General features: G+C 42.4%; 1 protein-coding gene and 1 non-coding gene across 2 annotated transcripts; one reads left to right on the forward strand and one right to left on the reverse strand.

Annotated features, from left to right (window-relative positions):
• Positions 1-26,643, reverse strand: HAT1 (histone acetyltransferase 1). The gene is made up of 11 exons (XM_053359646.1): positions 26,514-26,643; positions 19,351-19,422; positions 18,184-18,259; positions 17,070-17,190; positions 8,880-9,059; positions 8,511-8,632; positions 7,903-8,007; positions 7,255-7,361; positions 5,042-5,193; positions 3,861-3,977; positions 1-389 (listed from the first exon to the last, which is right to left on the reverse strand). Exons 1-11 carry the CDS (start codon positions 26,518-26,520, stop codon positions 222-224), a joined length of 1,227 nt encoding a protein of 408 aa, XP_053215621.1. The 5' UTR covers positions 26,521-26,643; the 3' UTR covers positions 1-221.
• TRNAG-GCC (transfer RNA glycine (anticodon GCC)) lies at positions 25,531-25,601 on the forward strand. Its single transcript has one exon. It is a non-coding gene; the product is annotated as a tRNA-Gly (tRNA).
• Positions 26,644-26,986: the final 343 nt, after the last annotated feature.

Here is a 26,986-nt window from a genome sequence, read left to right on the forward strand (position 1 = left end):
TTAGTGCATCTCAATCTACTTTATTTCAGCAAAGTGCCCCAAAATCTAAGTACAGCTTTTTAAAATCTACAACACAAAAATAGAAAATATTGAAAACGCACAGAAAACCAGTCATCTTGGAAGTGATTAGGATGTCACGAGAAATTTTGCAGTGAAGCAGTGATCATGATGTATTTCACAACACAATGTACGGAAATCTGCACGCTTCCTGTAGAGAATCCTCAGGCCTGAGCAAGCCGTTCTAGGACCCTTCGATAATCCGAAACAAGCTGCTGGAAGGTTTCTTCTAACTGTTTGTGTTGCAAATTTATGTCTATTTGGTTCAACTGGTTGGTCAACTCTTCTGGTCTCAAACATCTTCTCATCTTAGCAATCTCTCTCTGCTTTTTCTACAAAAGAACCATGCAAAAAGAAATTTACCCACACAATAATAATAATAATAATTTTTATTTATACCCCCCCCTCCCCAGCCAAGGCCGGGCTCAGGGCGGCTAACAAGCAATAATAAAAACAAGTTGAATGAATACAACTTAAAAACAAGATTAAAATACCACATTAAAATATTGAAACATTAAAATATTAAAATTCAGCCTCATCACAGGAGGAGAAAGGAAAAAGAAAAAAGAAAGAGGGGGAGGGAATCAAATTGGCTCCAAGTCAAAGGCCAGGCAGAACAACTCTGTCTTACAGGCCCTGCGGAAAGAAATCAGATCCTGCAGGACCCTGGTCTCATGAGACAGAGCGTTCCACGAGGCCGGAGCAGAGTTGAAAAGGCCCTGGCTCTGGTTGAAGGCAATCTAACTTCCTTAGGGCCCAAGACCACTAAGGTGTTGCTATTTATGGACCTTGAGGCTCTCCGTGGGGCATACCGGGAGAGGCGGTCCTGTAGGTACAAGGGTCCTAGGCCGTGAGCAGCAATTGCTACACGCTGCTCCTTATAAGGTTAAATTGCTATTTAAAAGTAACCAGAAAAACATTCCGGGTTAAACAAGGTCTCAGGAAAAGATCCTTCAGAAAACCCTGTTGTGTTCATATGCTCCTTGAAATTAAGACTTGCACAGAAATTCCAAATGACTGGTAAACCCCTTCCATTTTTATGTTTTTACTGTACGTTGACTGTATAGGGCAGTGATGGCCAAACTTGGCCCCCCAGATGTTTTGGGACTACAATTCCCATCATCCCTGACCACTGGTCCTGGGAGTTGTAGTCCCAAAACAGCTGGAGGGCCAAGTTTGGCCATTACTGGTATAGGGTAAAAGCCTCAGCTTTTCATCTGCAAAAGGTAGAATCAGAAAACAGGCAGATATGAGCACATCCAATTCCTTTGCTTTCAATGGGATTTAATCATGGCTATGGTTTGGTTCAGCTCCTACAAAAGATGTAACACAACTTTTCTGTGTTGAACCAGTGATGCATCAAATCTAGAGATCACAGATCAAAATGGTTAAAGAGCCGAGTGGTAGCACAGGATGCTAACAGATTCCCCCCCCCCCCCTTTTGTCTTTCCCTCTCGGTCTCCTTGAATGTTACATTTCATCGAGTGCTCTTTTCTAGTTTAATTATTTGATCATTTTAAACCACATGCTGTGTCTCTTTTTAAAACGTTGAAGGTACTCTTTACTTACAGAGGCCCTACGTTGTATCCCTGTAATATAAAGGAACATTTGACAACGCGGAATGTCTCTCAAAATATCAGGAGTATAAAATTAGGGCCACACTGACCAGAAAACTGACCAAGCGATGGATGTGAGGCTTTTTAATACAACCTTGTAAATAAGCCTACAAAAGTTACTAGCCTGTTTACCACCTCTGGCAGCCATTTTAGTTTATGTACGGGGCACAAAGCACTCAACCTCTCCTTCACCACCCCACTCATCCACCTGCATGAAATTACTTGGTCTCCCATGGCTACAAGGCTATATTAACCCTTTCCCTTCCTGCTCTTTCCCCCCACAAAAATCCACACCTCAAGGTGCTTTCTCATTCATGGAAGATAAAATAGTTCCATACCCTCCCACAAGGGGAGAAAAGGGCGATTTGGAAGGATCTACCGTCATTCATCCACAAACCGAAAAGCTCTTTCAGCTTTTTGGTTTAAAAGAGACAGTTCATATTATGTGGTTATTATGAATGGATTAGTAACTGTTAAGTGAGATTTTTGGGAACAGAAGGTTGGAAATGATTTTTACCTACATGGAAATTAGTATTATTATTAATAATAATTTATTATTTCTACCCCACCCGTCTGGCTGGGTTTATATAACTGGCTTATTTCAAAGTGCAATGGTTCTAAGCCATACTGCAAAACATGCAGTATAATCCTCTAGTTTCTGACCGCCCCCACGTAATTAGTTATTGTAGAATTCTATCCAATATTATGACAAACAATGCTTCTCATTTTTAGTGAAACAACTTGCTCTGAGGACTGATGCTGAGCATTCAAAGATATTCAAAGACAGCCTATTAGTACTGTTTCCTACAAAAAGCCCACTTAACTGTTGCTAGTCAAGATGCAAAATCACTGCAGCTTCCACACATGCAGAGGGGCTTTTCAGCTTTCTCCTTCTAGCAACTCTACTTCTCAAACTCTCCTGAAGACTGGGGTGTCGATTGGAGCTGTAAGGCATTTTAAGGAACTGCTGCTAGGAAAAGCCAGCCACAAACATCCCATGTGCAGCTTCTCAAATGCTTTGTGCTTGAGCCTCTAAATACTGGCCACTGACTGATTTTTTTTTTTTTGCTTTTGTCTAGTTTATTCCTTTTACTAGGGAAATCTGTTTAGAACTCTTATCCACATACTCTCTGAAAGGGATGCTACCTTTACAGTGGTACCTTAGTGGTCCACTTGACTCCTGAAACCATTCTAAAACCAAGGCTGTAGGAGCTTCCGATTGGCTGCAGGAGCTTCCTGCACTCAATCAGAAGCTGCCTCGGACGTTCAGCTTCTGAAAAACGTTTGCAAACCGGAACACTCACTTCCAGGTTTGCGGCGTTTGGGAGCCGATTTGTTCGGGAGCCAAGCTGTTCGACTACCAAGGTACCACTGTATTTAAATGTATTTGGTATATGCTACTGTTGCCATTAAAAGGGACGCAGGGTGGCGCTGTGGGTTAAACCACAGAGCCTAGGACTTGCCGATCAGAAGGTCGGCGGTTCGAATCCCCGCGACGGGGTGAGCTCCCGTTGCTCAGTCCCTGCTCCTGCCAACCTAGCAGTTCGAAAGCATGTCAAAGTGCAAGTAGATAAATAGGTACCACTCTGGCAGGAAGGTGAACAGTGTTTCCGTGCGCTGTTCTGGTTCGCCAGAAGCGGCTTAGTCATGCTGGCCACATGACCCGGAAGCTGTACACCGGCTCCCTCGGCCAATAAAGCGAGATGAGCGCCGCAATCTCAGAGTCGGCCACGACTGGACCTAATGGTCAGGGGTCCCTTTACCTTTACCATTACATGTCTAATGTTGCAAGAAGCAAGCGATCAGAAATCAAACTCAAAGGGCTGCATTTTTCTAATGAGCCCCACCAGTGTACTCACCTATCCTCCTCAATTTTCCTCCAGAAGGTTGGGAGGACCCTTATAACATATTTAGGGAGTGTGCAGGGGGGAAGAACGTCCCATTGTGTGAGCAGAAATCCTTGCACTGACAAAACAATTACCGTAGCACTGCGTTTTATTGAGACTATGTAAAGTACTCTGTGCCTTCGTATCTGTAGTAATATTGTTTGGCTGTCGCTTTAACAAAAGTACTGAGACAAAGCTTTAAAGAGGTGCATTAAAGGAAAGATAATTATGCACGGGAGTTTTGGCATAAACAGTTTACAATGAAAACAACTTTAAAATATCCACGTAAGTTAAAAGCCACCTTGTAAGGGCCCATCAGTCTTCTTTTTACGTCCAATCTGTAGCTTCTGGATTGTTCTGCATTACCCATGTCTGTTGCATGCAGCCGGAGAATTTCATACACCCGTCTTGTATGTTGCTTGAAAACAAGGGGAATGGCATATGAATCAAGACCAAGAAATGTCACTATACAAGGTTTAGAGAAACGATTTCAAGGTTGTGTAGCCTATCCTCTATCTTTAAACCCTGACACATGTAACTCCTAATTACTCCTCTGAGTAATATGCTTTAAACTGTATTTTAAAAACATTTATCCATTGTCTCACCTGGAGACCGTCAAATGTTGTAGCTTTGAATCTGACACCCTACTCCTTTCCATTTGTTTATAAACAACCATTCATATAAACTTTGCTGACTTGGAGGAAAGCTATTTATCCATCCTTGGTTTCTTCTTTATAAGGATCCGGTTCTTGTAAATGTTTCTCACTGGTCAGAAATTCTAATTTCCTCTCAGTTCACACTTGGCTATCAACATCACTCTTTTGTGCTCAACCAAAGAACCAAATAGTATCAAACATGTGGGAAATGCTTGCTTCATTCTTTGGCACATACCGCGATTGTATCTTGCTGTTATTTGTCCATAATATTACCCCAATCCTGTTTTATAACTCCTACTGCTTTTACCAGATTTTTAAAAAAATCAAGCTTAATAATACTTCTTCGTTTCAAGGCGAAAACTGAGTTGTTCCAAAGGCAATCCATGAACACACCAAGGTTTTTATCCAACTAAGTCATTGCACACATTGCCCTAAGTCTACTGGTTCTTTGGGAACTCAGGCACTAAAAGGAGATTTGTTTCACTTACAATTGTTCTGAACATTAAGGCACTAGATGTAGGATTGAACATTGAGTACAATGCTGCCTTTCATGAAGGACTCCACCAATGAAGAGGTGGGGAGCAGTTTTCAACAACATTCGCCTCTTGTAGCCTCCCTCCCACCTGCTCTTCTACAGCAGATTTTTTTGGGGGGTGAGGGCACAGTGGACTGCCAGGGCGAATCAGGAAAAATGCCCTCTCCCATTAATGCAGCCTCTATTAGGTCAAGAACCTGTCTTTGAACAGAAGGACTCATCTTGTTTGTGGAAAGACAATGCCCACAGGGATGATCATCACATCAATACAATATTTTAAGCACCGTGTACCTTATTCACTTTCAGCTTTTGTTGAGCTTCGGTTACCATATCTTGACTGAAGCCTTGCTTGAGCTTCTCTGGAGAAAAGCAAGGTAAATCCTGACACAGTTTGACCAATACAAAATCTCGTAGTTTCACATAATTTTCAGACGGATCTTCAGCTAAAAGAACAAAGGAGAAGTGTTTTGTAATTTGCTTTTCCTGTCCATAAATCTCTGTCGTTTTGGCATGGTAATACCACAAATTTTATGTTCTGTTTTTTAGTATAACTGAAATCCTTTGTTTATTAGGGGCTACCCCCACATTTTCTTCAAAAAATTGCTTTGCACACGTAACTACCGTAAAGTTATCACAATTTTCAAAAGTCCATGGTTTAGCTTTTGTAAAATAGGGGGTTCTCAGTAATTGGCTAATTGGGAACCACTGGGCTAGGGAATTAGAAGAGGGAGCACTGAATGCCCCCGGCTCTAAACAATGTTTAAGATCTTTGCAAATTTATGTGAACTAGGCTTACCAAATTAGCAAGTTTCTGTCATATGAAATCATTAAAAGGTCTAATTCACCAAGTAACAAATTCATGAAAAGCACATCAGTGGGCTAACTATTTCAATCTCACCTTAAAGCAACTACTATTTTGTAAATCTGACTACCTTGTAAATCCACTCAGCTTGCTGCCCCCTTCGCATAGCCGTCGTATAACTCTGAATGCCATCTCACTTTCATAATTTCCTGTCCCGCTCCTGACTGTCCAACCCAATTTCCCCTTAACAGCAGCAACGCTAAATGGATGAAAAAAAGAAATTCATCTCTCCATACCTTTCAAGCTCCCTGTTGAAAAGAGCATGCACCCTAGCAAATTATTCCACAGGGCAATTTAAAGTCTGCTTCAGAGCAGTTTTACTGGAGAAAAAATACACACCATGTTCCATGCATTGATGCAGAAGCCTGCTGTCTGCCATCGTATGGCCTACTTTCATTTCTATGCACTGTCAAGGATGAGAAGCCGTAAATACATCTCTGGCTCAAAGATTCAGATAGAATATTCCATTTATGGACGGGCACAATTAAAATAACATTTTGTCCTTCGTCACCAATTGGTACAGTCGTACCTTGTTTTGCGACCGGGATCCGTTCTGGAGCTCAGGCTCCAAGCCGAAAAGGACGCAGGGCAAAGCGCCACATCTGCGCACGCACACACGTGACCCGGAAGCTGTACGCCAGCTCCCTCAGCCAGTAAAGCGAGATGAGCGCCGCAACCCCAGAGTCGGTCATGACTGGACCTAATGGTCAGGGGTCCCTTTACCTTTACCTTTAATTAAAATACAAATCTGCACATTGCTGTTTGGGGTGAAATGATACCATATCAAACTGGAAAGATCTGGATACAAAGAAGTGTTTTTAGCCAACGTCTAAACCTCAACAGAAGTGCCTGGCGTGCTCTGGTCCCTGGGGTTACGAAGAGTCGGACACGACTAAACGACTAAACAACAACAACAAACCTCAACAATGAGGAAGACAAATGTTGCTGCAGGAGAGATCATTTCAAAAATAAGAGGCCCCACTACAGAGAAGGCCCTTCTGTGCATTCCCAGTTGCATCAAGAAACAGAATCTTGTGCCATGTATTGTAGCATCTTGCAAAATAGACTAGTCCATGAAAGCTTATGCTGTGATACCACAGCATAGGATGCCACAGGGCAGTTTCTGTTCCGCATTGCCTCAAAAGTTCATTCCAATATCCTTTTCTTTAATTTTCTCATTCTCCAAGTTCATATTCTTTTGACGTTCGTACATTTGCTCTCTGGGGTCCTAAGAATGGAGTGTACCGTTGTAGTGATTAGTAAACCAATGTCTCTCACTGATTTAGTGTTTTGCCTGAAGGAAGAAAGCTCTGCAAGGAGTTCCAGAAACCTAAATCTCTTGTCAAGTCAGCTGCGTACTTTGCAATAAAAATGGCTAATTAACTGGTAATCCTTTCATGCTAGGGAATGGATTTCCATGGTGCACTGTTCCCAGGAAGGAAAGGATTTGAAGAATTACATTATACACAGTTCTTTCTGTGAGGAAGGGTAGCATTAACCTTGACCTCTGCTTAAGTTAATCTTTGAAAGATCATTTAATTTTGACAGATGAATTCAGAAAGTTATGGCACCGACTGTCAGGGAAGCAGTGTTCAGCATTTCATATAAATTAATTCTTATCTCCAGCGAAAGACTCACGTACCTGTTATATCAAGCACTGCAGGGGATGACATATAGTACCTATGAACTGTTTCTAAAAGCTGAGCCCCGTGACCTTCTCCTTGGAATGGAGGCAATATCAGCATTTGGCTACACATAGAACAAGAAAAAAAAATACTTAGCAAAAAAATAAGAACTACAGTCATACCTTGGTTTTTGAACAGAATGCTTTCAACCCGTTTGAAAACCAAGGTGCAGCTTCCGATTGGCTGCAGGAACGTCCTGCAGCCAATTGGAAACAACAAAAGCTGCACCGGACGTTCAGCTTCCGAAAATCGTTCAAAAACTGAAAAAATCACTCCCGGGTTTCGATCACTGAGATAGATAGTATACTCAGCCCCCAGAAAATTTATTTACAGATTTATTCACAGTGAATTGCAATCTCTCTATACATAAGGCTTTACATACAAAAACCTTATAGACTCCGAACATAATTGCACCAAGAGTTTTGAGATTCCACCCCATTTCAGATGAAGACAATGAAATAAATAAATGCAAAGCCAGGCGAGAGTTTTAAAATTTCTTTTTTAAAAAGCCCACAAAATTAACACAATTATAAACAAGTATTGGGAACTTCAACAGTACTCTCTTCTGAAATAAAAGGCAAGGCACGTGCTATGCTGCCAATTACCTTACACGTGGCCGGGTTTTGTCTGGGTACACATAGTAATTATAGACTGTCATATAGCCTACGGTCGCAAAGAGCGTAGCTCCATCCTTATTATACTTCTCAAATCTGCAGATAAAACAGAAAGCCAAGCAGGTCAATTACAGTCGCGCTCCCATGCAGTGTCCATTTTCTTTTCCATTCTCTGACTGAATTTCCAGTGTCAGCAAGCTACTCTGTGAGGGCCCAATGGGTACACCTGCTATGTTCTGAATGTACAATTCACTTAATTGGTGTGCAGCAACTTGGATAAATCAGACCTCTTTACAGCACTTCAGCGCACTTGCCTATTATAAAGATGAATAGGTGGCAAGTAAAAGAAAACACAGGCAAAGCTCATTTTACTGTTTAAGCCCTACATTCAGGGCTCCAACGGACAACAGTATTTAATTTGGCTCTATTCTCAAGGTCTCGCAAAGCATAATGGACACAAACTCCAGCCTGATAAACAATAGTTTTCTCTTTCCTGGGAAAAATATCATTATACTGTCCCCAATAATTGGCCAGCCACAATTAAAATGCAGCCTTTGTGGAGGTAATAAGGTCCACTGTTGCTTTAGAACTGTACTTACACTAGAAAGTAGTTCCATCTTTCATCATCCACGTCAATAAAGCTAGCTGTTTCAATAAACCACATCAAGAAGGTCTGAAGCCTTTCATGATACTCTCGAAAGCCTGGGCATGTGATGTCAGCCTAGGGAAAAAGCCAGGAGAAGTCAGGTGAAACTCTTCACCAAAGGGAAGAGAGCACATCACAGAGCCTTATAAAGTACCTCTGTGGGAAACTGTTTTATTAGCACACTGAAAGTGATCTTGGAGAAATAGCAACGTTTTACATATCACAAGCAATTATTTGAGGGTCACTTAAAAGTTGCCATGAAAGCTCTGTCGGAAGGCTCTATTCTCCCCACCACCACCACCACCAAACACACACTTTTTACCTTGTATATTTGATACTTTACGTCTTCGCCAGCTTCTTCGTTATGCACGGAATATGTATGTAACAATGTCCCAAACGGCTTGAAATTGACCTCTTTTTCCAGCAGAGATACAAAGTCATCTGTACTTGTGCTAAAGCCTGGTGGAACAATTTCTCTAATTTTACTTTCCACGTCATCTGCCTGAAAACAAGAGGTGGGGAGATAGAGAGAGAGAGAGATGCACTGAGAATAAGGAATTGACTATTTCTAGAATTCACATAGGGTGGCGTGCTTATGCCCTGTGATTGTTGAAGCACTATTTAAAGCACCCAATGTGGTTTCCTAAAATTTTGCACAGGTCTTTGTCCCAGACACAACAAAATGGTACACATGGGACCTTGCCACTAGGTGCCCTTAGTTTACAAAGCTCAGAGCATTCATACGCACCCCCTAGTCCAGGGGTCTGCAACCCGCGGCTCCGGAGCCACATGTGGCTCTTTTACACCTTTGCCGCGGCTCCGGGGCAGATACTAGCGAGGGGAGGAGGCGCATTGTGCGCCCCGACACTCCCCACTGTGCCGGGCGCTGTACTGGCTGTGACGTCGCATGGGGGCGGTGCGTGCGTTAGTCACGCACCGTCCCGACGTCACCTTCCCACCCGCCCGCCCACTACATTGTAAGGGGCATGTACGCTGGTCACTACATTGAAAGGGGGCATGTACGCTGGTCACTGTTTTGAAGGGGAGTGAAGAACACACACACACACACACACACACACACACACAAAGGTAACTTGTTAATTTAACGTTTATTTCTATGAGGAGGAGTAATTCTGAGGGGTCAAACAAAGAAATAATAAAAAGGTGACAAAAAACGTTATTTTTATAATGACGAGTTTTGCGGCTCCCAGTTTTTTTTTCTTCGGAAACGGGTCCAAGTGGCTCTTTTTGTCTTAAAGGTTGCAGACCCCTGCCCTAGTCCGTTATCACATTGTTCAAATCTACTCTTTCAAGGGATCCACCAGTAATACATTATACTGCAGCATTCCCGGTTTAAGCTGTGCTCAGGGAAACTGCCTGTCCTTATTGGAGGCAAAAAACCAGCCTGATCCCTCAGACCATTTCTCATGGGCACAAGGGTGGACACAGATACACAATAATGTTGTGGCCTGCTCTTCAGTCGCCTTCCTTTTGAGGTAAGGCAGGGCAGGAGGTTAAAACATACAAGGTCAAGCAGGATCTTGAATGTTATCAGCACTGGAATAAGAAGTGTGCATGCTAAGTAAACTTAATTGCTGAGTCGGGAAGACAACATTCCTGATGAGTCATTGTGCTTTGGGTAATTTACTAATGGTAAGATACTTCAGCTTAATAGCAGGTTAAACTGAAGCATCTTACTTCAGAAAACAGCTTTTCCACGAACACAAGATTCAGATTCTGCCTTTCTTTTAAAAAACAACAACCTGGAGCACTGGCATTTCATTACAGTAATAAAGAAGCTAGTAACCTTTTACCATAAGGGTCTAAGAAAAGGGAAATTTTAAGACAGTGTACCACACCCCACCCCAGTAATGGTCAATGCCACTAGCTCATTAAATTTTAGATAAGCTAAAAGGAAGAAAAAACGGAGGAGAATCTAGTTTAGATTCTTGACTCTTAAGAGTTCCTTCCTTCTTGCCTGCTGCTAAGTCCTGACTAGGCACCTCAGTGCACTTATTAAATGCAGTCAGTGCAACTTTGGTCTGCTGATATGCCGGTTGGGCAGGCCCACTGTATCTGCTTCTTGCAGACGTCTACCATTCAATATGGAATTCTTAAGTGAACAGTCTTTGATCACTCTTTTGGAGTAACACGTGTGCAATACAATCCCACACCCTTAAGGTTGCTCAAAAGCAACCCAAACAAATTAGGGTATTTAAGGAACTAACTGGCAGCAACAGGACAAACTCTTTTCCAGCCTGAATTCTGGTTTACACATACAAGGAAAAAGCCCAAACACTCAAGTGTCAAGAAAATACAGACTTGGGAGCATGGTGGCAAGTCAATATAATTTATGCGCTAAAGACTCAAGGGAGGGAGGGAAGGAACTTCTTTTGCCCAAAGAATTTTTTTAATGCAATTTAACCAAAAGGGTGGGAAGGTTTTACAAGCAAAACTGAATTAAGATTAGCCTTGTTAAACAGCCAAATTGAATGTTACAGACTATCAGCTGAGCAGACATCATAATCCCTTTCAGGCCCCCAAAAGACCACTTGATTGAATACATTTACTACTTCTCCTTAACCATGAATATTTGATGAAGTTTCACAATAACGTATTGCCGCTTCTCACCAGGCAATAAAACTTAATGAATTGGTCTCAACTTAACAAAACCCTAACCCCCTCAATGCAACCCCTAAAAGCCTGACATTACATTCAACAAAATGAGCTTACATTCTATTCAAACCCGGCTCCCAACAATGAGTCCAGGTTTTTACTTAATGGAGTTTGCCGTGAGTTCAGCTGTAATGTTTGTATTGTATCTATTTCCATAAGGGCTGACACAAGAACACTTTGTGTTAACTTACTAAGCAGCTCTTTCACACCGTTTACATGCATGATAAGTATTAATTCTGAACCAAGACCATTGCTACTTAGCATTCAAAACAGGGAAATTAAGACGCTTAGGACAAAATACACTACAAAAGGCTAATACAACACACTACTAATTCCTGTTCTTTCAACTGGAGTCCCCCTAAGTAGAAGCAATGCACCTGCAAATGAATAATACTTTACTATCAGCTATATCGGGGGGATGTAGAATATGGGCAGAGTTCAGTCTACACACACTCCATTATTAATGCTTTGGTGCCACCGACTTTCATATTTAATCAGCCTTATCTTCCTAAAGAGCCATTATGTGCGGCATGTGCGGTAGCTCTACGACACTTGATTTTGTCTTGTGCTACTGATTAGACACCTTCAAATAAAAATTAAGAACATTTTCCTATATTAAATTTATTTAGTAAAAGTGCAGCAAGAGCGTGCCTGCGGCTAAATTAGGAATACCAAATGAGTTTCTAAAGAGTACTTTTTTTAAAAAATAAACTATTCAGGAGTGCTAGAATGGCAAATTTTTAAATGTACGTTTTAACAGGGAAGAGAGGTGGATGAAAGTCTTAGCTAATTCCCTTTCCCCCATATAGAACCCTTTTGTTACTATTTCTCAATATTTTACTAATATAATACACAACATACTATGCTATGTATCATATCATGCACCTATTGTAAAGAAACACCTTTTGGGTAGACGTTACCTATTCTGAAGTCCTGCTAAGGACTTCTTATTGTGTTCTACTCCCTACTGCATGGGTTGGGTACCTGTGACATTCAGGATGTTATTTTATTTATTGGTTCAATTGATATCCTACCCTTCCTCAGTTCGTTTGATCCCAGACAGGTTGCCACCTAGCAGTAATGCTGCTCATATCAACCCAGTGAGCGTGACCAACTGTAGGTGACGATGGAGTTACAGTTCAGCAAAATCTTGATGGCCACAGGTTCCCTATTCCCGATCTACTGAAAGGCAGTTTGTTCCATGCAGGAGTATAAAATCTTTTGCAACAGTTAGAAGCAAGAGTTCGCAAAGAGAAAGTTGGCCGGGAGATGGATATCCGAGTATTCAAGAGAAAAGAGGGTTCCCGTTCTTCCTGGCACATTCTAGTATGTTATTCTCCCACAAAACATCTCAGCCTTCCTTTTAGACAATAAGCAGTGGTGAAGAAGTGCCAATTATGATAAAGGTTCAAGTTTACCTAGAAGTTACAGCCTCTGATTTACAAGGCCTTCCTTCAAATGACCACAGAAGTGGAGCATAAGCACTCTGCATAACCTCACAGCTATATATGTGAAGGTAAAAGGACCCCTGACCATTAGGTTCAGTCGTGGCCAACTCTGGGGTTGCGTCACTCGTCTCGCTTTATTGGCTGAGGGAGCCGGCGTACAGCTTCCGGGTCATGTGGCCAGCATGACTAAGCCACTCCTGGCGAACCAGAGCAGCGCACGGAAACGCCGTTTACCTTCCCGCTGGAGTGGTACCTATTTATCTACTTGCACTTTGACGTGCTTTCGAACTGCTAGGTTGGCAGGAGCAGGGACCGAGCAACGGGAGATCACCCCATTGCGGGGATTCGAACCGCCGACCTTCTGATAAGCAAGTCCTAGGCTCTGTGGTTTAACCCACAGTGCCACCCGCATGCATATATATATTCCCAAGTTGAGCTGTAACCAAAGCAGAGGTTCTGAAGAGGCACCTGAGGCAGCCTTTACTCAAATTTGGCCCTGCTTCTTGGAAAGGCATTTGGAGGAGGGGGGAGTGTGAATATACAGCAAGAAAGAAGGGGCCAAGAAGACTAAAATAGGGAGTGAGGGAAAAAAACATGTAGGTAAGGGGAGAAAGAGAACAGAAGGAAAAAGTGTATACAAAAAAGGCTGCATTAAAAACAACAAAAATGTGTTAAAGAACAATTAAAGATGGTAAAGTGGTGGTGGTGGGAGAAAGATGATAGTCCACACCACATTTCTTTACATTTGGCCTTTCCCTCTAATATGTATAAGTTTCAGATTTCTAAGATTGTGGACTGGCTAGATTTAAAAACAAGAAATGCAGCACTAAATACACACGCAGCTATACGGCCTGCTCCTACTGGAAAGGAAGAACAGTGGTCAAGATTAGGGTTATTCTGCAATGCATACGGCCTTGGTAAACAACTGTGTGGCGTTATAACGTCTATCTAAGAAAATCTTAAATCAGAGATGTGCTGTATTACTGAACCTGCTGATATTAACACATTCAGGCCGTAACCACGAGTGTGGAACATGGGGTCTTCCAGATGTTCTAGGGACTCCCAATTCCCACCACTCCAGGTCACTGGACTACATCTGGAGGATCACAGGTTCTCCAACACTGCTAAAGACACTAATTTGGTAGGAAGTCCTATTGAACTCAATGGGATTTATGCTTGGAATAGGCATTGTTAAGAAAAACAACTAGTTTGGGTATACCCCGGAAAAGAAGCTGTAAGGAAAAACCCCGTAAGCCTCAAAAATATCTAGGGCTGACATTTTTTATGCAGTAAACGTCTTTACCAATCTCTTGCTGAACGGTTCTTTGATTTTGAAACAGGATGGAAGTCTGACGAGGGAAATGTATTGCTAAACCTGGTGAATACCCTTGTTTGTGTTTATTAATGTGGTGTGCAAGGCAGCTAACTCCTAACACCTGCCCCTTAATGTGGCTTTGCTACCCCTTCCCCCAATATATGTCCTCAATACTTGTGCCTTAATAGCCCACAATTGTGTTTAGTTCAGTGAGGCCAAATGCAGAAGATGGGGAGGGATAATCTGTATCAGATACATCATAGAATGTAAGAACACCCCTTTCCCCACGACATTCCACTTGACATGTGCAAGTATTCATTCTGCCGAACAAGAAGCCTTACATTCAGGCAGACACTTGAGATGATTTAGGGATCTAAAACTTACTTTAGAATTAGGACATTTAGCGTAACTAGAATGGTAAATGCGGGACATGGCTGCACAGAAGGAATTTCACCAAATAATTTAAACACAAATAAAAAATATACCAAATTTTGCACTCATACAACTTCTATGTCTATGCCCCATGAAAACAGCCAACTTCTTGATGGAGACCAGGGTGGCAGATGTTACTTCTCTTTGTGCAGTTTTGTGAAGAACTACACAATGCTTCAGATGTATATACTGAAGAGGTGCCTTTGCAAAGCAATTCCAGAAAGTACACATTAGGGATGAATGAATTAGTCGCTTTCTAATCAGTGTCAGTTTCACATTTTTTTTACCTGTTAATGGTCACATTAATTAGTAACTCCCCCCCCAAAAAAAATTCAAAACTCATGTTAATGCTCAGTTTGAATTTGCTAGTTTTCACGCTTCTCCAAATATTGCCATGAAGTTCACTGCAACATTTGGAGAAGCGTGAAATCTAGCAAATTCAAACTGAGAATTAGTCCACAATGTGTTGAGCAGGTCACCTTATGTAGGAATTCACAACAGTGATGTTATTTGAGCACCCCCGCTATACATTTAGTTAAGACCAGCTTTGAGTAACCAATCACAGAAATACTAGTCCAGAAATCCAATCTCTGAAAAAGAGTTTAAAAAAAAACCACAATGGAGGATCAAAAAGTCTGGGTTAAAAGTCAAGCTGAAAGCTAGTTGAGAGATGGCCAAACCTTTTTGAGCCTGTGGCCACACTTAAAAACCAGAGAAGTTGCTGTGAGCACCACACACTGAAATCCAGGCTATTGGTTACAACAGAATGCTTGCTTCAAACCATATTTCAGTGGGAGGAGGAGAGAGGGAGGTGACTCAGTGGGTAGTAAGAAAGGCCTCTTTGGGAATGTGAGTATAATGTTGATGACTGGTGATTGTGCAGTATCAGACTGAGTTGTGAACGAGGAAGTCTCTGGACTGAACCTTGCCTCTGATGAGAACTTACTAGGCCTTTTGTGTGCTGCTTTCCATCAGACCCTCCCTCCACGCAGACGCAGGTGGCGCTGTGGGTTAAACCACAGAGCCTAGGACTTGCCGATCAGAAGGTCAGCGGTTCGAATCCCTGCGACGGGTTGAGCTCCCGTTGCCCGGTCCCTGCTCCTGCCAACCTAGCAGTTCGAAAGCACGTCAAAGTGCAAGTAGATAAATAGGTACCGCTCCAGCGGGAAGGTAAATGGCGTTTCCGTGCGCTGCTCTGGTTCGCCAGGAGTGGCTTAGTCATGCTGGCCACATGACCCAGAAGCTGTACGCCGGCTCCTTCGGCCAATAAAGCGAGATGAGCGCCGCAACCCCAGAGTCGGTCACAACTGGACCTAATGGTCCCTTTACCTTTATCTTTCCATTAGACCCAGACCCTCCCTCCAGCCTGCAATATGAGGGATAATGATACCAACTTACAGAGTTGTTACAACCATTTCACTCATAAATAATGAGATTCTGTATGAAGGGATGTAATGATACTGGTGCCGCAGATAATTAGTCACAACAACTGTGATTTTCAGGGAGTACATTTCTTTGTGATTTTGAGGAGGTACATTTCTCCAAAACAGCCATCTGCTTTAGCTAGAATCAATGGGTGACCAACTCCTTTGTGGCAATTTATGAATTGCGGCCTCTGGTGAGCTTGTCTTTAAAATATAAAAATAAAAACTCTGCAGCATATATGCAAATTAAGACTCCTTCAGTTTTAAATGAGTAAACAACGCTTCTGTACTGCACGAGGCTTGTTTTTTAACAGTTGTTGCTCCTAATTAATGCACCACTCACACTGATAAATTTCTGTACAGATCACATCTTAAGGAGAAACAAACCTGTTTTTATGCGGTGCTATTGTTTTCCCTCAGTGTGTACCAAACTGGATTTTCAACGCTACTCTTAAAAGCGGCAAAAATATACCTGAACTGCAAATTTATTCCAAATGTTTTTATATATGTTTTAAGGAACTGGTGTTCATTCCAAGTACTTTAAAGATGTTTAGTCACTTGGGTGCTGCTATATCGCTCTTCCTGAAATTTCTTTAGGCTTTACACCAGGCATAGGCAAACTCGGCCCTCCAGATGTTTTGGGACTACAACTCCCATCATCCCTAGCTAACAGGACCAGTGGTCAGGGATGATGGGAGTTGTAGTCCCAAAACATCTGGAGGGCCGAGTTTGCCTATGCCTGATTTAAACAGAACACAGAAGTGACGTAGTGTTCCAATCCACAACCTGGAGTGCTTATGAACACAAGGAGACAGACAGAGTGGATGAATTTGTATGATGAGCTTTAAACAATGCAGAAAAGGCTTTGGCCAAGAAGCAGATCTTAAGAGCAGCAATTTGAAGGAAGAGAAGTTTTCCTTTTGGATAAGAAAACTACTGTTGGTTCTGTGAGAAAGGATTGCCATTTAACAAAGTTGGATACTGCTTTGAGTGTTGTTGAAATGGAAAAATACAATAGAATTATGTAAAAAAGGGGGGATCTGAATGATCAAAACCACCATCTGTATAATTTCCACTGATTTAAGTGATAAGTGCAATGGTGCAGGATTTTGGGAACAAGCATGAGGTCGTAAAAAGCTTGAGAAGAGTAAAATGAAGGGTTCAGCTACAATGGCAAACTTATTTATCGAAGGTGACATCTGAACGTTTGACTTTACCTCCACACAGTCAAAGTTCTCATTAACTTTGGATGTATAATCAATGCGAAACAGTGTTGACAAGTTACCAGCAATGTAGTACAAAAGAATCTTCAGTCCCTTGTAACCGAAGGCAACCTCACTGCAGGAGAAAGAAAAATTAAGTTATAGCTGAATGCTAATCAACTCCACCAAGAAAATTAACTTCTCCTATACAGATAGATGTCATTACTGTTAAAAATTATGAAGGATTTACCACACTTTTAAAAACATAGCGTTCAGTGTTGCCTTTAAAAATTCCTTCAATTGACCCAAACATAACATTATGGTCTAGTCATTTTTCTGTGTCTCATGAAACGAATTAGCCCAGTTTACAAGTTTGTCAGTGATAGGTACAGCAGGTATTTCACCTTACACATGTATGGTTACATTTACAGTGGACGCTCGGGTTGCATATGTGATCCATATGGGAAGCACGTTTGCAACCCGCAGCGCCGCATCTGCGCACGCGCGGGTTGTGATTCGGCACTTCTGCGCATAGCGCGATTTAGCACTTCTGCACATGTGCAAGTGCCAAAACCCAGAAGTAACCCGTTCTGGTACTTCTGGGTTTGGTGCGGTGCGCAACCTAAAATCACGCAACCTGAGGCATCTGTAACCTGAGATATGACAGTATACACTTTGTAGCATAGGCAGAGTTTGTATTATTTTTGTCAGCTAGGGTTGGGTGATATATTGATATATCGTCCAAAACTGGTATGATGTCCATAGTGCATTATCGGTTTCATAATTTTTGACCTGGCAATATATCGTGAATCATTATGTTTTTGTGTCTGTGCTATGCAGAAATCATTATGCGGCAAAAAACCATGAAGCCAGCCAATGCCTCTACATAGCTCCATCCTTATTTCAGACATCGTGATATATCAGTATATCATGATGTTTAGCAGGTGATATATCATGATGTTGAAAACCATATATCACCCAGCCCTAACGAGTAGGGCTTGCAACCTTGCAATTACAGAAAATTATAGGGCCATACAAAAATGCTCACTAGAATAGCTGCACTAGTACAAATATGTAATATCAATTTCAACTTCTTAACTTATTTCTGACACTTTCTTGCATCACTTACTCATCCCCAAAAACTTGGTGGCTGAACTCTGGATGAAATGTTGTATTGTCATCTTCCAAATCCTCCTGAAAACGGACTGATGAGAAAAAGGACTGATTATAAGCTTTGCCAACATGTTTTACTTAATTCACAGAAGTCCAGATCAGTTAATACCTCCTTGCCTTTTTCTGCTTCAAAGGCCTGCCAGAGTCAGGCTTTCCTCAGTTATAATATTTCATAGTTTTACTTTCTAAACATTAAATATAAATATTATCCCATTATAAAAACTATCTTATATTAATTTAGCTGGTGGACGGAAGTGTGGATTCTTTTCTTCAGAACTTGGGGGGGGGGGAGCTGTTTTTCCAGAATTCCCTAGAGAAGGTGAATGCATGCTTCCTTAACACTTCTTGATTTGTCATTAAATTTTAGGGCTGCTTCACATAACGTGTCCAAAGGTGGCCTAGTTATATTTTTTAAATAAATAAGAATAAAAAAGTGAATATTCTCTACACTCTGTTTAAGCCTGTCAGTGAAAGTCAAAACCCAGACAAAAATCAATTCAATGCATAGCTAACAACAGCCTTAACGTGTGGTACTCTTTGTCAATTCCTAGATGTAGGAGACTGATGTTAGCAAATTGCCGCACAATAGTTGTTGTTTTCCCCTAATGTAAACAATTTGACTGTAACCTGCAGGTTGCAATTTGGTGACAATTACGTTATTGGTTTATGCTGTCCTCCACTCTGCAAGCAGCACGCACTTAACATTTAACAGATGAAGAGCGGGAAAAGTACTTGCCCCAAGACCAGCTAATTCAAAGTTGAACAGATATTTAAAGCTACACACTATTTGATGAACTACACCTGCCTCTACCTTTCACGAGTTCAGTGCTGATAGTAATGGTAATTACATGGTAATTTCAATCAGACAACTTTCAGACATATTCACTACATGGCTAGTTGTGAGGATGGAAAGTGTGCGCTACGAACTGCCATCAATGTTTCTGTTCACTCCTTTCTGCAATAGTAATTAGGCAGTGATGCACCCATACACAGGAACAGAAGAGAGTGAACAAACTAAGTTCTCTGGTGCTCTGCTAACTCTAACACTCCAAAATGGAGGCTCAAAGCAACACCTAAAACATTGCCAAGCTTAAGTATCAAAGCTTTAATTGCAAAACCTTACCTAATTTTAGGTGAATTGCTTCATTTGTATTACACTTATACTCAGCCAATTTCTTTTCCATAGCAGAAAGCCCTAGGAAAACACATTTAAATAAGTTCTCACCGCAATTCAAACAATTTTCAAACAACGTTATCATTTTGGCTTATCCAACATAAAACTGTAGAGAAATAAACGGGAATTAGGTAGTGCTTTTAAGCATGAGTTGTTGTGTTAATACAAAACAAGGAAACCTGTAAGCCTGAGATGCTATATAAGCACAGAGGCCCACAAGATCCTGCCATAGGTTCTCAGTACTTTTAGAATTCAGGCAAATAGTTACCGTATTTTTTGCTCTATAAGACTCACTTTTTCCCTCCTAAAAAGTAAGGGGAAATGTGTGTGCGTCTTATGGAGCGAATGCAGGCTGCACAGCTATCCCAGAAGCCAGAACAGCAAGAGGGATTGCTGCTTTCACTGCGCATGATCCCTCTTCATGTTCTGGCTTCTGAGATTCAGAATATTTTTTTCCTTGTTTTCCTCCTCCAAAACTTGGTGCGTCTTGTGGTCTGGTGCGTCTTATAGAGTGAAAAATACGGTACTTGCCTGATGCAAGTAAAAATTATTCCCAGGCGATCAAGCAAAGGTGCTTTACACATTGGCTCTCAATGTAAGCATGCATAGAGCATGTGGGCTAGTATCATAGAATTGTAGAGTTGAAAGGGACGAGGACCATTTGGTTCACCCCTGCAATCCAGGAATCTCACTGTCCAAAGTGGAGCTCGACCCATGACCCTGAGATTAAGAGTCTCATGCTCTACTGATTGAGCTAGGCTAATACTTTAAGCATATTGCCCTTTGCCAGAGGGCAATGCCACACTTGCCATGCCATGCAGAACCGTGGAATGCTGCTTATTTGCAAGACAAAAATGTGACCTCTTTCATCCTGTGCCTCAGACAGCAAGATTTCGTTCACATCTCCTAGCCCTGCCATGACAGCCATTAACACGCAAGATCTTGCATGTTTGAGATTTATATTGGTTCAGACAAAACAGTCACAGATCTCCTGCACAACCCTGCAGTGTTATTTTTCTCCCACACGGGAAGAGGGCATTGTCAGTGGCAAATAAAACGCTACTGCCAAATGGGGTTTCAAAATAAATAAATAAATAAATAAATAAATAAATAAATAAATAAATAAATAAATCTAGCTGTCTGGGTTTTGTTTTTCCCCCCAATGGTTTTGCTAAAATTATTTCATTAATGCCACAGAAAAAAATAAGAGGAATTATAAATATGGTTTAAGTCAGAACTTGGCTGAGGAACACATAATAAAAATGTTTGTTACATTTAGCACTACTACAGTGTTAAGTAAGGGGCCAATAATAATGGAACCACATACAGCCTCTAACAGTGCATTACAACAGACAGAGAAATCATAAAGTGGTCCTCCAAGACCCTCAGGAATTGTCAAGTGGTCTCCGGGGAGGAAATGCTTTGTCATGGGTTAAAGGAGAGTGTGCCTACCATTTTTGGTCTACAAATGAGCCAGGTGGACTGTCAAGGCACCGGTACATAAGATACCACTACGTGAAATGAAGTTCCAGAAAGGGAATTATAAAATTAGCCATTATACCAATTCCAGGCAAAATATTTTTTATTATTGTTAGTTATTGTCCATGACAACATTTGGTACATATAAAAATATGATCAATGACCACACCGCAAAGCTCGGAAGTTGAAGTTCAGTCCACTGATCTGTTAACCTCTGTGTGCTGCTTAGGGTTACATTTTCAGTTCATGGTAAACACCAAGGGTTGGCAAGGCTTGCCGGGCCGGCACAGCACAACGCCAGAAATTGCATCTGCACATGTCTGCAGTGCCGGAAATCGCTTCTGTGCATGCCCAGACACCGAAAATCACACCTGCGCAGAAGCAATTTTTGGCGTCTGGGCAAGCGCAGAAACAATTTCCGGTGCCACGGACATGCACAGACGTGATTTCTGGAGTCTGGGCATGCGCAGAAGCAATTTCCTGAGCCGCGGAAGAGAGTCCCCACGCCGTGCTGGTTTAGCGCAGCACAGGGGGACTCACCAAATGGGCGGCTAGTTTCAGGGGCGGTTCGTGGGCTGCTTAAATGGCCTCTGTGGGCCGCAGGTTGGGGACCCCTGGTAAACACCATTTTGTTGTTTTTACACTTGCACTGACATGTTGCACATCCTTTCTTCTATCTACAAAAAAACTTCTCTGTAGGATACAGAGATGCATCAACTGTAGTCAGCACATGTTTCAGTTCTCCATTTTCAAGTGTCCATCCCAAGTCTTCAAGACCTGGATTGACAGAAATCTGTATATGCTGTATCACCATGCTCTGACAGCAAACTCTTTTCAGTTATTTCAGTAATGTTCCACTAACTTCTTGTTGCTTGGTAGTGTGGAGGAAGTTTAATATGCTTGGGAGTCAGCTTCTTATCTCCACTCAAAATTTTGAGCAATACTTATAATTCTGCTCAGCTGACCAGCAGGTTCACTGTTGTCACTACTCTCCAAGATTTCTTCTGCTCCAAGCAAAATTCATAAATGCAGCAGCTAGACTGGTGACTGGGAGTGGCCGCCGAGACTGTATAACGCTGGTCCTGAAAGACTCTCAGTATGTTTCCAAGCACAATTCAAAGTATTGGTGCTGACCTTTAAAGCCCTAAATGGTCTTGGCCCTTGAACCAGGCAGAGGGCCTTCTTAGTAGTGGCACCCGCCCTGTGGAACACCCTCCCATCAGATGTCAAGGAAATATCTGACTTTTAGAAGACATCTGAAGGCAGCCCTGTATCAGGAAACTGTTAATGTCTGATGTTTTACAATTTTTTATATGGGTGGGGAATAATAGTAATAATAATAATATTACATAAACAGGCTATTAGTTACAATATTAAAGCAGTGACATAATCAATACCAAGCATTTTGAAGACCAGAATGAACCCTGACATCGTTATGAATCTTCAGTGTAGGGTATACTAGAGGAAGACGCCAAGCATCTGTGAGTTTGCGTACAGGCATTCTAGCAAGATCATAAAGTTTAAGGTAGTCATCTAGAGTTTTGGCTGTGGATAACTCTCTTAGCTGGAACAATAAGGTATGAAGTTGTATCAAAATTGTCTCTTCCATGTGCCACATATATTACTGTGTCCCCAAGTAGCAACCATGTTTTTTAAAGAAGGTTAATTTATCACTTATGTTACTGGCAGGGATATCCAAAGATGAGCATTCTTCTATCAATACCGTACATGCCATTCCCATACATTATTTAGCTTGGAGCTTTCCAATCTGTGTGTTGCGACACTTTCGTGTGTTGACTGCAGTGCGTAGGTGTGTTGCATTAACACTCCCCATGCTCCTCCTGGAACTGGAAAGCAGTTAGTATAACATCTGGATGCTTCTTTTAACTAACTGATTTTTCCCTTGTGTTTGTAGTCAGAGTAGGAAATACCATATCACACCACACATTTGTTTTTACCTGTCCATACCAATTAAACTTTTGAATTATATATCAATGCATTCTCTTCAAACTTGATTCTCTGGAATGTTGCCTCTTGCACCTTTGCAAGTCAATTATATGTCTCACACAATCATGTGTCAACTCTTTACAAAATCTGCAGATCTTTGCACTGCAGGCATCTCCTCAAAGAACTGACAGGATCAATTGCTATTTACATGCAGAGCAACGTAAAAAGAGGTTGACTGAGGCCTTTTAAGTATGACCAGTGAAGCCAAGGATAGAAAGTGAACAGGGATCTGGGATGCAGATCAAATGACCCAGACAAACACTAGAATAAATTAACAATTTTCTTAATATCTGCCTTTTCCCAAGACCCTCTCCTCCCTCCTAACAACCATTGCCTAGCATCTGTTACCATGACACCCTCTCTAATGTTCCATCTTCCTGACCACTGTGACCTGGGGACTATATACCACATGAGCCCCTTTCTCAAGTCCTCTTTCCCAAATTCCACCTCCTTGGGCAAAAAAATTGCAGCCAACCTATGGCCTGTAGACCAGCACTTCTTTAACTTTCTGTGTCCTCCTACCTAGCATGCTCCCCAAGAACATAAAAGATAGGACACATGCTGTTCTTATAAGTTAGATGATGGCAGTTGCTTGCTTTCCATTGAGGGCAACAGTCCCATCTCTCCCCAACTCATTTTACCAAAAATGGCATTCACACTCTCATTTAACTTAGGACACAGCAATTTATTACATTACACAAATTCAACATGGAGATAAAACACCCTCAACTTCCAAGCTTTGAATTTTAAGAATCTGTAAAGTGGTGGCATGTAAAAATTGTCATAATTATGAACAGATGTTTAAAAAAATAAACTTCACAATAAACCTTGTGAAGATGGTTAGGGGGGGAAATAAACTTGATAAGTTTGATAAGATGGTACACAGTAAACAAAAACATGAAAATTGTTTGACCACCTTGCAAGATGGCAGTCAAGCTAATAAGAATCTTTTTCTGGCAACCTAGATTTTAAAATTTAGCATATTACTGTTTCAGAAAACACTCACATGCTCTTAACCCCCACCCTTCAAAAAAAAAAAAAGCCTGCATCCTTAATTTTAGGGAAGTGGTCTAGTTTACTGTGTGGAGACACCTTCAAATAATTAACACACTAAGGGCGTGTTAAGTGCTTTCAAAATCTGGATACACCAGCAGATCAAAAGTTAGCGCAATAGCAGCCCAACATTTCAACAAATGTACCATGTCCAACATGTCAGAGCACCATTCCAATACAACTGCAATTACATATTGAGGTACACACATTTCTTCCCAACCTCCACCCATATGACCTGATGTGGTTTTGACACTAGCCTAATGAGCTAGAGAGAAGCCAGAACAGTATAGGAATCTAATATGCCATAGCCAGGCCTAGGGGACAAACTAAGTCCAGGACCTTCATGACTGCATGCATGCCCCAGGTTGGTTAGCTATGTTTTAGAGCAAGATTGGGATATTCCTCATTCCCTCAGGATTAATCTGTTGGGAGGCTGCTGCTGGCAGTCCGCAAAGACAAACATAGGCAGTGTCAGAAACAAAAGTGTTCTGGATTAACTAATTCAGAAGAAATAGTGCCTTGCTTCAATTTTCATGATACCTCAGACTAGAATTCCCAATCCTAATTTACATAGAAGTAAGCTGCAACGGGTTTAATGGGGTTATTCATAAGTACACGCAGAAATTTCTTTTAGTACATCAGATCAGTACAACTACTGTTCTGAAAAGCAAGTAAAAGGAATTCCTTTATAACTTTCAGTGTGTCATATACATACACACTAAGGAAAAACCAACCAATTTATTCTCAGGCAGCTAGGGTGGGGGACTTATTTTAGCTATGCAACCAGGAAAAGTGTTTATTTTTTAAAACAACAACAACACTGCCCCCTCCAATTGTTCTGAAACTATAAATGGGGGAAAGACTTCAAAAACAAGGAGGAAATGAACAGGAAGGAAGGAACTCAGGTGGGATGGAAGAAAGGGGCAGCTTCAGAAAGTGATGGAGGGCACCTAAACTGAAGGTTGCCCACCTGCACTGCAATTTAGAGTATTTCACTGTAAAATATATGCTTAATTTATAAACAGACTAATCTTATACATGTCTATTCAAAAGCAAGTCCCATCAACTTCAATGGGACTCACTTCCAAGTAAACGAAGCAGCCAAACATGATACATGTTTACTTAAAAGTAAATCCTGCTGAGGGTAACTCAACCAACCGGTCCATCTGGGCAAGGATTGCAGCTTGCCAGATGGAACAATCTTCCCTCTCTTCCCCTATGCGCTGTTTGGGGGGTGGGTGTTCTCCAGATTCACCCCAAGCCAATTTCAAGGGGGGGGGCTGGGGGGAAAGCTCCATTGGGTTAATTCACAGGTTAGGTGAATCCCATTCACTGTGTTCAAATGGGCTTACTATTAAGTATGCAAAGGATGTCCATCTCAGTAATTTCAGATGATCATGGCAGCCCCAGAAATATTATGTTCTGTGGGTGATACATAGTGTTAGTCATACTAGATAAGTGGACTTAACTAACCTAAGTCCACCAATTTAACCGACCTATTCAGAGTATGATTTAGTTGCATATTAACCTATGCACTTAACGCAATAATAATATTTTTGAGCTAGTCACAGATAAAATGGCATACCAAGGACATTGGTGGTTCAGTGGTAGAATTCTGGCCTGCCATGCAGGAGGCCCAGGTTCTATTCCTGGCCAATGCAACTTGCCTTTAATGCCTACCTCTGGGATAGCTCAGTCAGTAAAGCATGAGACTCTTAATCTTGGGTCGTGGGTTCAAGTCCATGGTGGGCAAAAGATTCCTGCATTGCAGGGGGTTGAACTCGTGGTCTTTTTCCAACTCTACAATTCTATGATTCTACCCTAAGGCTCCAAAAATCAAGCAGTACATAGAAAGCCTCTGTCTTTAAATCAGCATGGGTACAACCACTTTGCCGATTCAGAAAGGAAAAACAAGACGTGCCCAAAGTTAGAATAAAACTGCTAGCTGCACAAGTAAGGGGTCGGGGGGCTGCAGCACTTCATAACAGAAGCAATCTCATAGCAAGGCATGGGGCTGCGCATCTCTGCCCTTCAAATATCTTATTTTTTTCCAAGGGGGAGGAAGGGGCGCTTAATTCTGGCACAGCGGCAGGGGACCCGTTTTAGGAACGGGTCCAGACCCACCTGTCGAAACGCAAGCGAACAGCAGTGCCCATGCTTCGCCCTTTACTTTCCTGGCAGGCCGTCAGTGCCTGACAGGGTGGGGATGGGGGGCTGCTCTGCCCCCCACCCCACGTCACACCCCATGGCAGTTCCCCCCACCCACCTACCCCGAGGTCCTATAAGTTCCCCGCCCACCAATGGCAACGGGTCCCGAGCGAACTTCGAGGCGGCCGCGAATTTCAGGGCCGGGTTCGGAGGCAGCCCCAAGGCGGAGGCGTTTTTCCCAGTCAGAGGGGGAGAAACCAGCCCACCCGGGTAACCGGCAGCCGTTTTCCCGCGCAGCAGAGACCGCAGCTTCCCGGGACTACTTGGACGGGACGGGAGCCACTTCCAGCTCACGCCTTGCCTCAGGGAGGCCTAACCCAAGCAGCCGGCCAGCCTGTCTTTCTCTCCCGCCATGACCTGCTTACCCGCCATTTCCGAAGCGGCGGCGGCGGCAGCGGCGGCCTCGGGCGCCAAGCGAAGCCCTCCGAGCCAGCCCAACTGAGCGAATCAAGCCGCGCGCCCACACGCCGGAAACGGCGTCGCGAAGGAGGGACGCACACGCACGCACTTCCGTTCTCTCTAGGCTCCAGGCTGGAGAGAAGAGACGCGGGCACAAACGTTAGGAGCGCCGGCGCATGCGCGGCGTTTTAGGAAGCGCCCTTCCTCCACGGTCGGGCGCTGACCTTCGCGCAGAACTCCGTTCCCAAGGGCTTATTTGCATAGCTCCGCCCAGCTCCCTTCCAACGCTCCGCCCTCTCGGGCTGTACGCCGGGCTATGCAAGAGAGAGAGAGAGAGAGAGAGAGAGAGAGAGAGAGAGAGAGAGAGAGAGAGAGAGAGAGAGGTCTTCTAAAATGCGGTGGGATTTGGAAATAGTTGCTCTTCTTCACACCAGTAGGG

Source organism: Podarcis raffonei, chromosome 1 (assembly GCF_027172205.1).
Source record: "Podarcis raffonei isolate rPodRaf1 chromosome 1, rPodRaf1.pri, whole genome shotgun sequence".
Taxonomy (NCBI): domain Eukaryota; kingdom Metazoa; phylum Chordata; class Lepidosauria; order Squamata; family Lacertidae; genus Podarcis; species Podarcis raffonei.

Coding starts and splice junctions, on each gene's coding strand:
- HAT1 (XM_053359646.1), bottom strand. Junction 18,260..19,350: donor AGCAATTCACCTAAAATTAG/GTAAGGTTTTGC, acceptor TTTTCTCATCAG/TCCGTTTTCAGGAGGATTTG. Junction 9,060..17,069: donor AGAACTTTGACTGTGTGGAG/GTAAAGTCAAAC, acceptor TCTTGTTTTCAG/GCAGATGACGTGGAAAGTAA.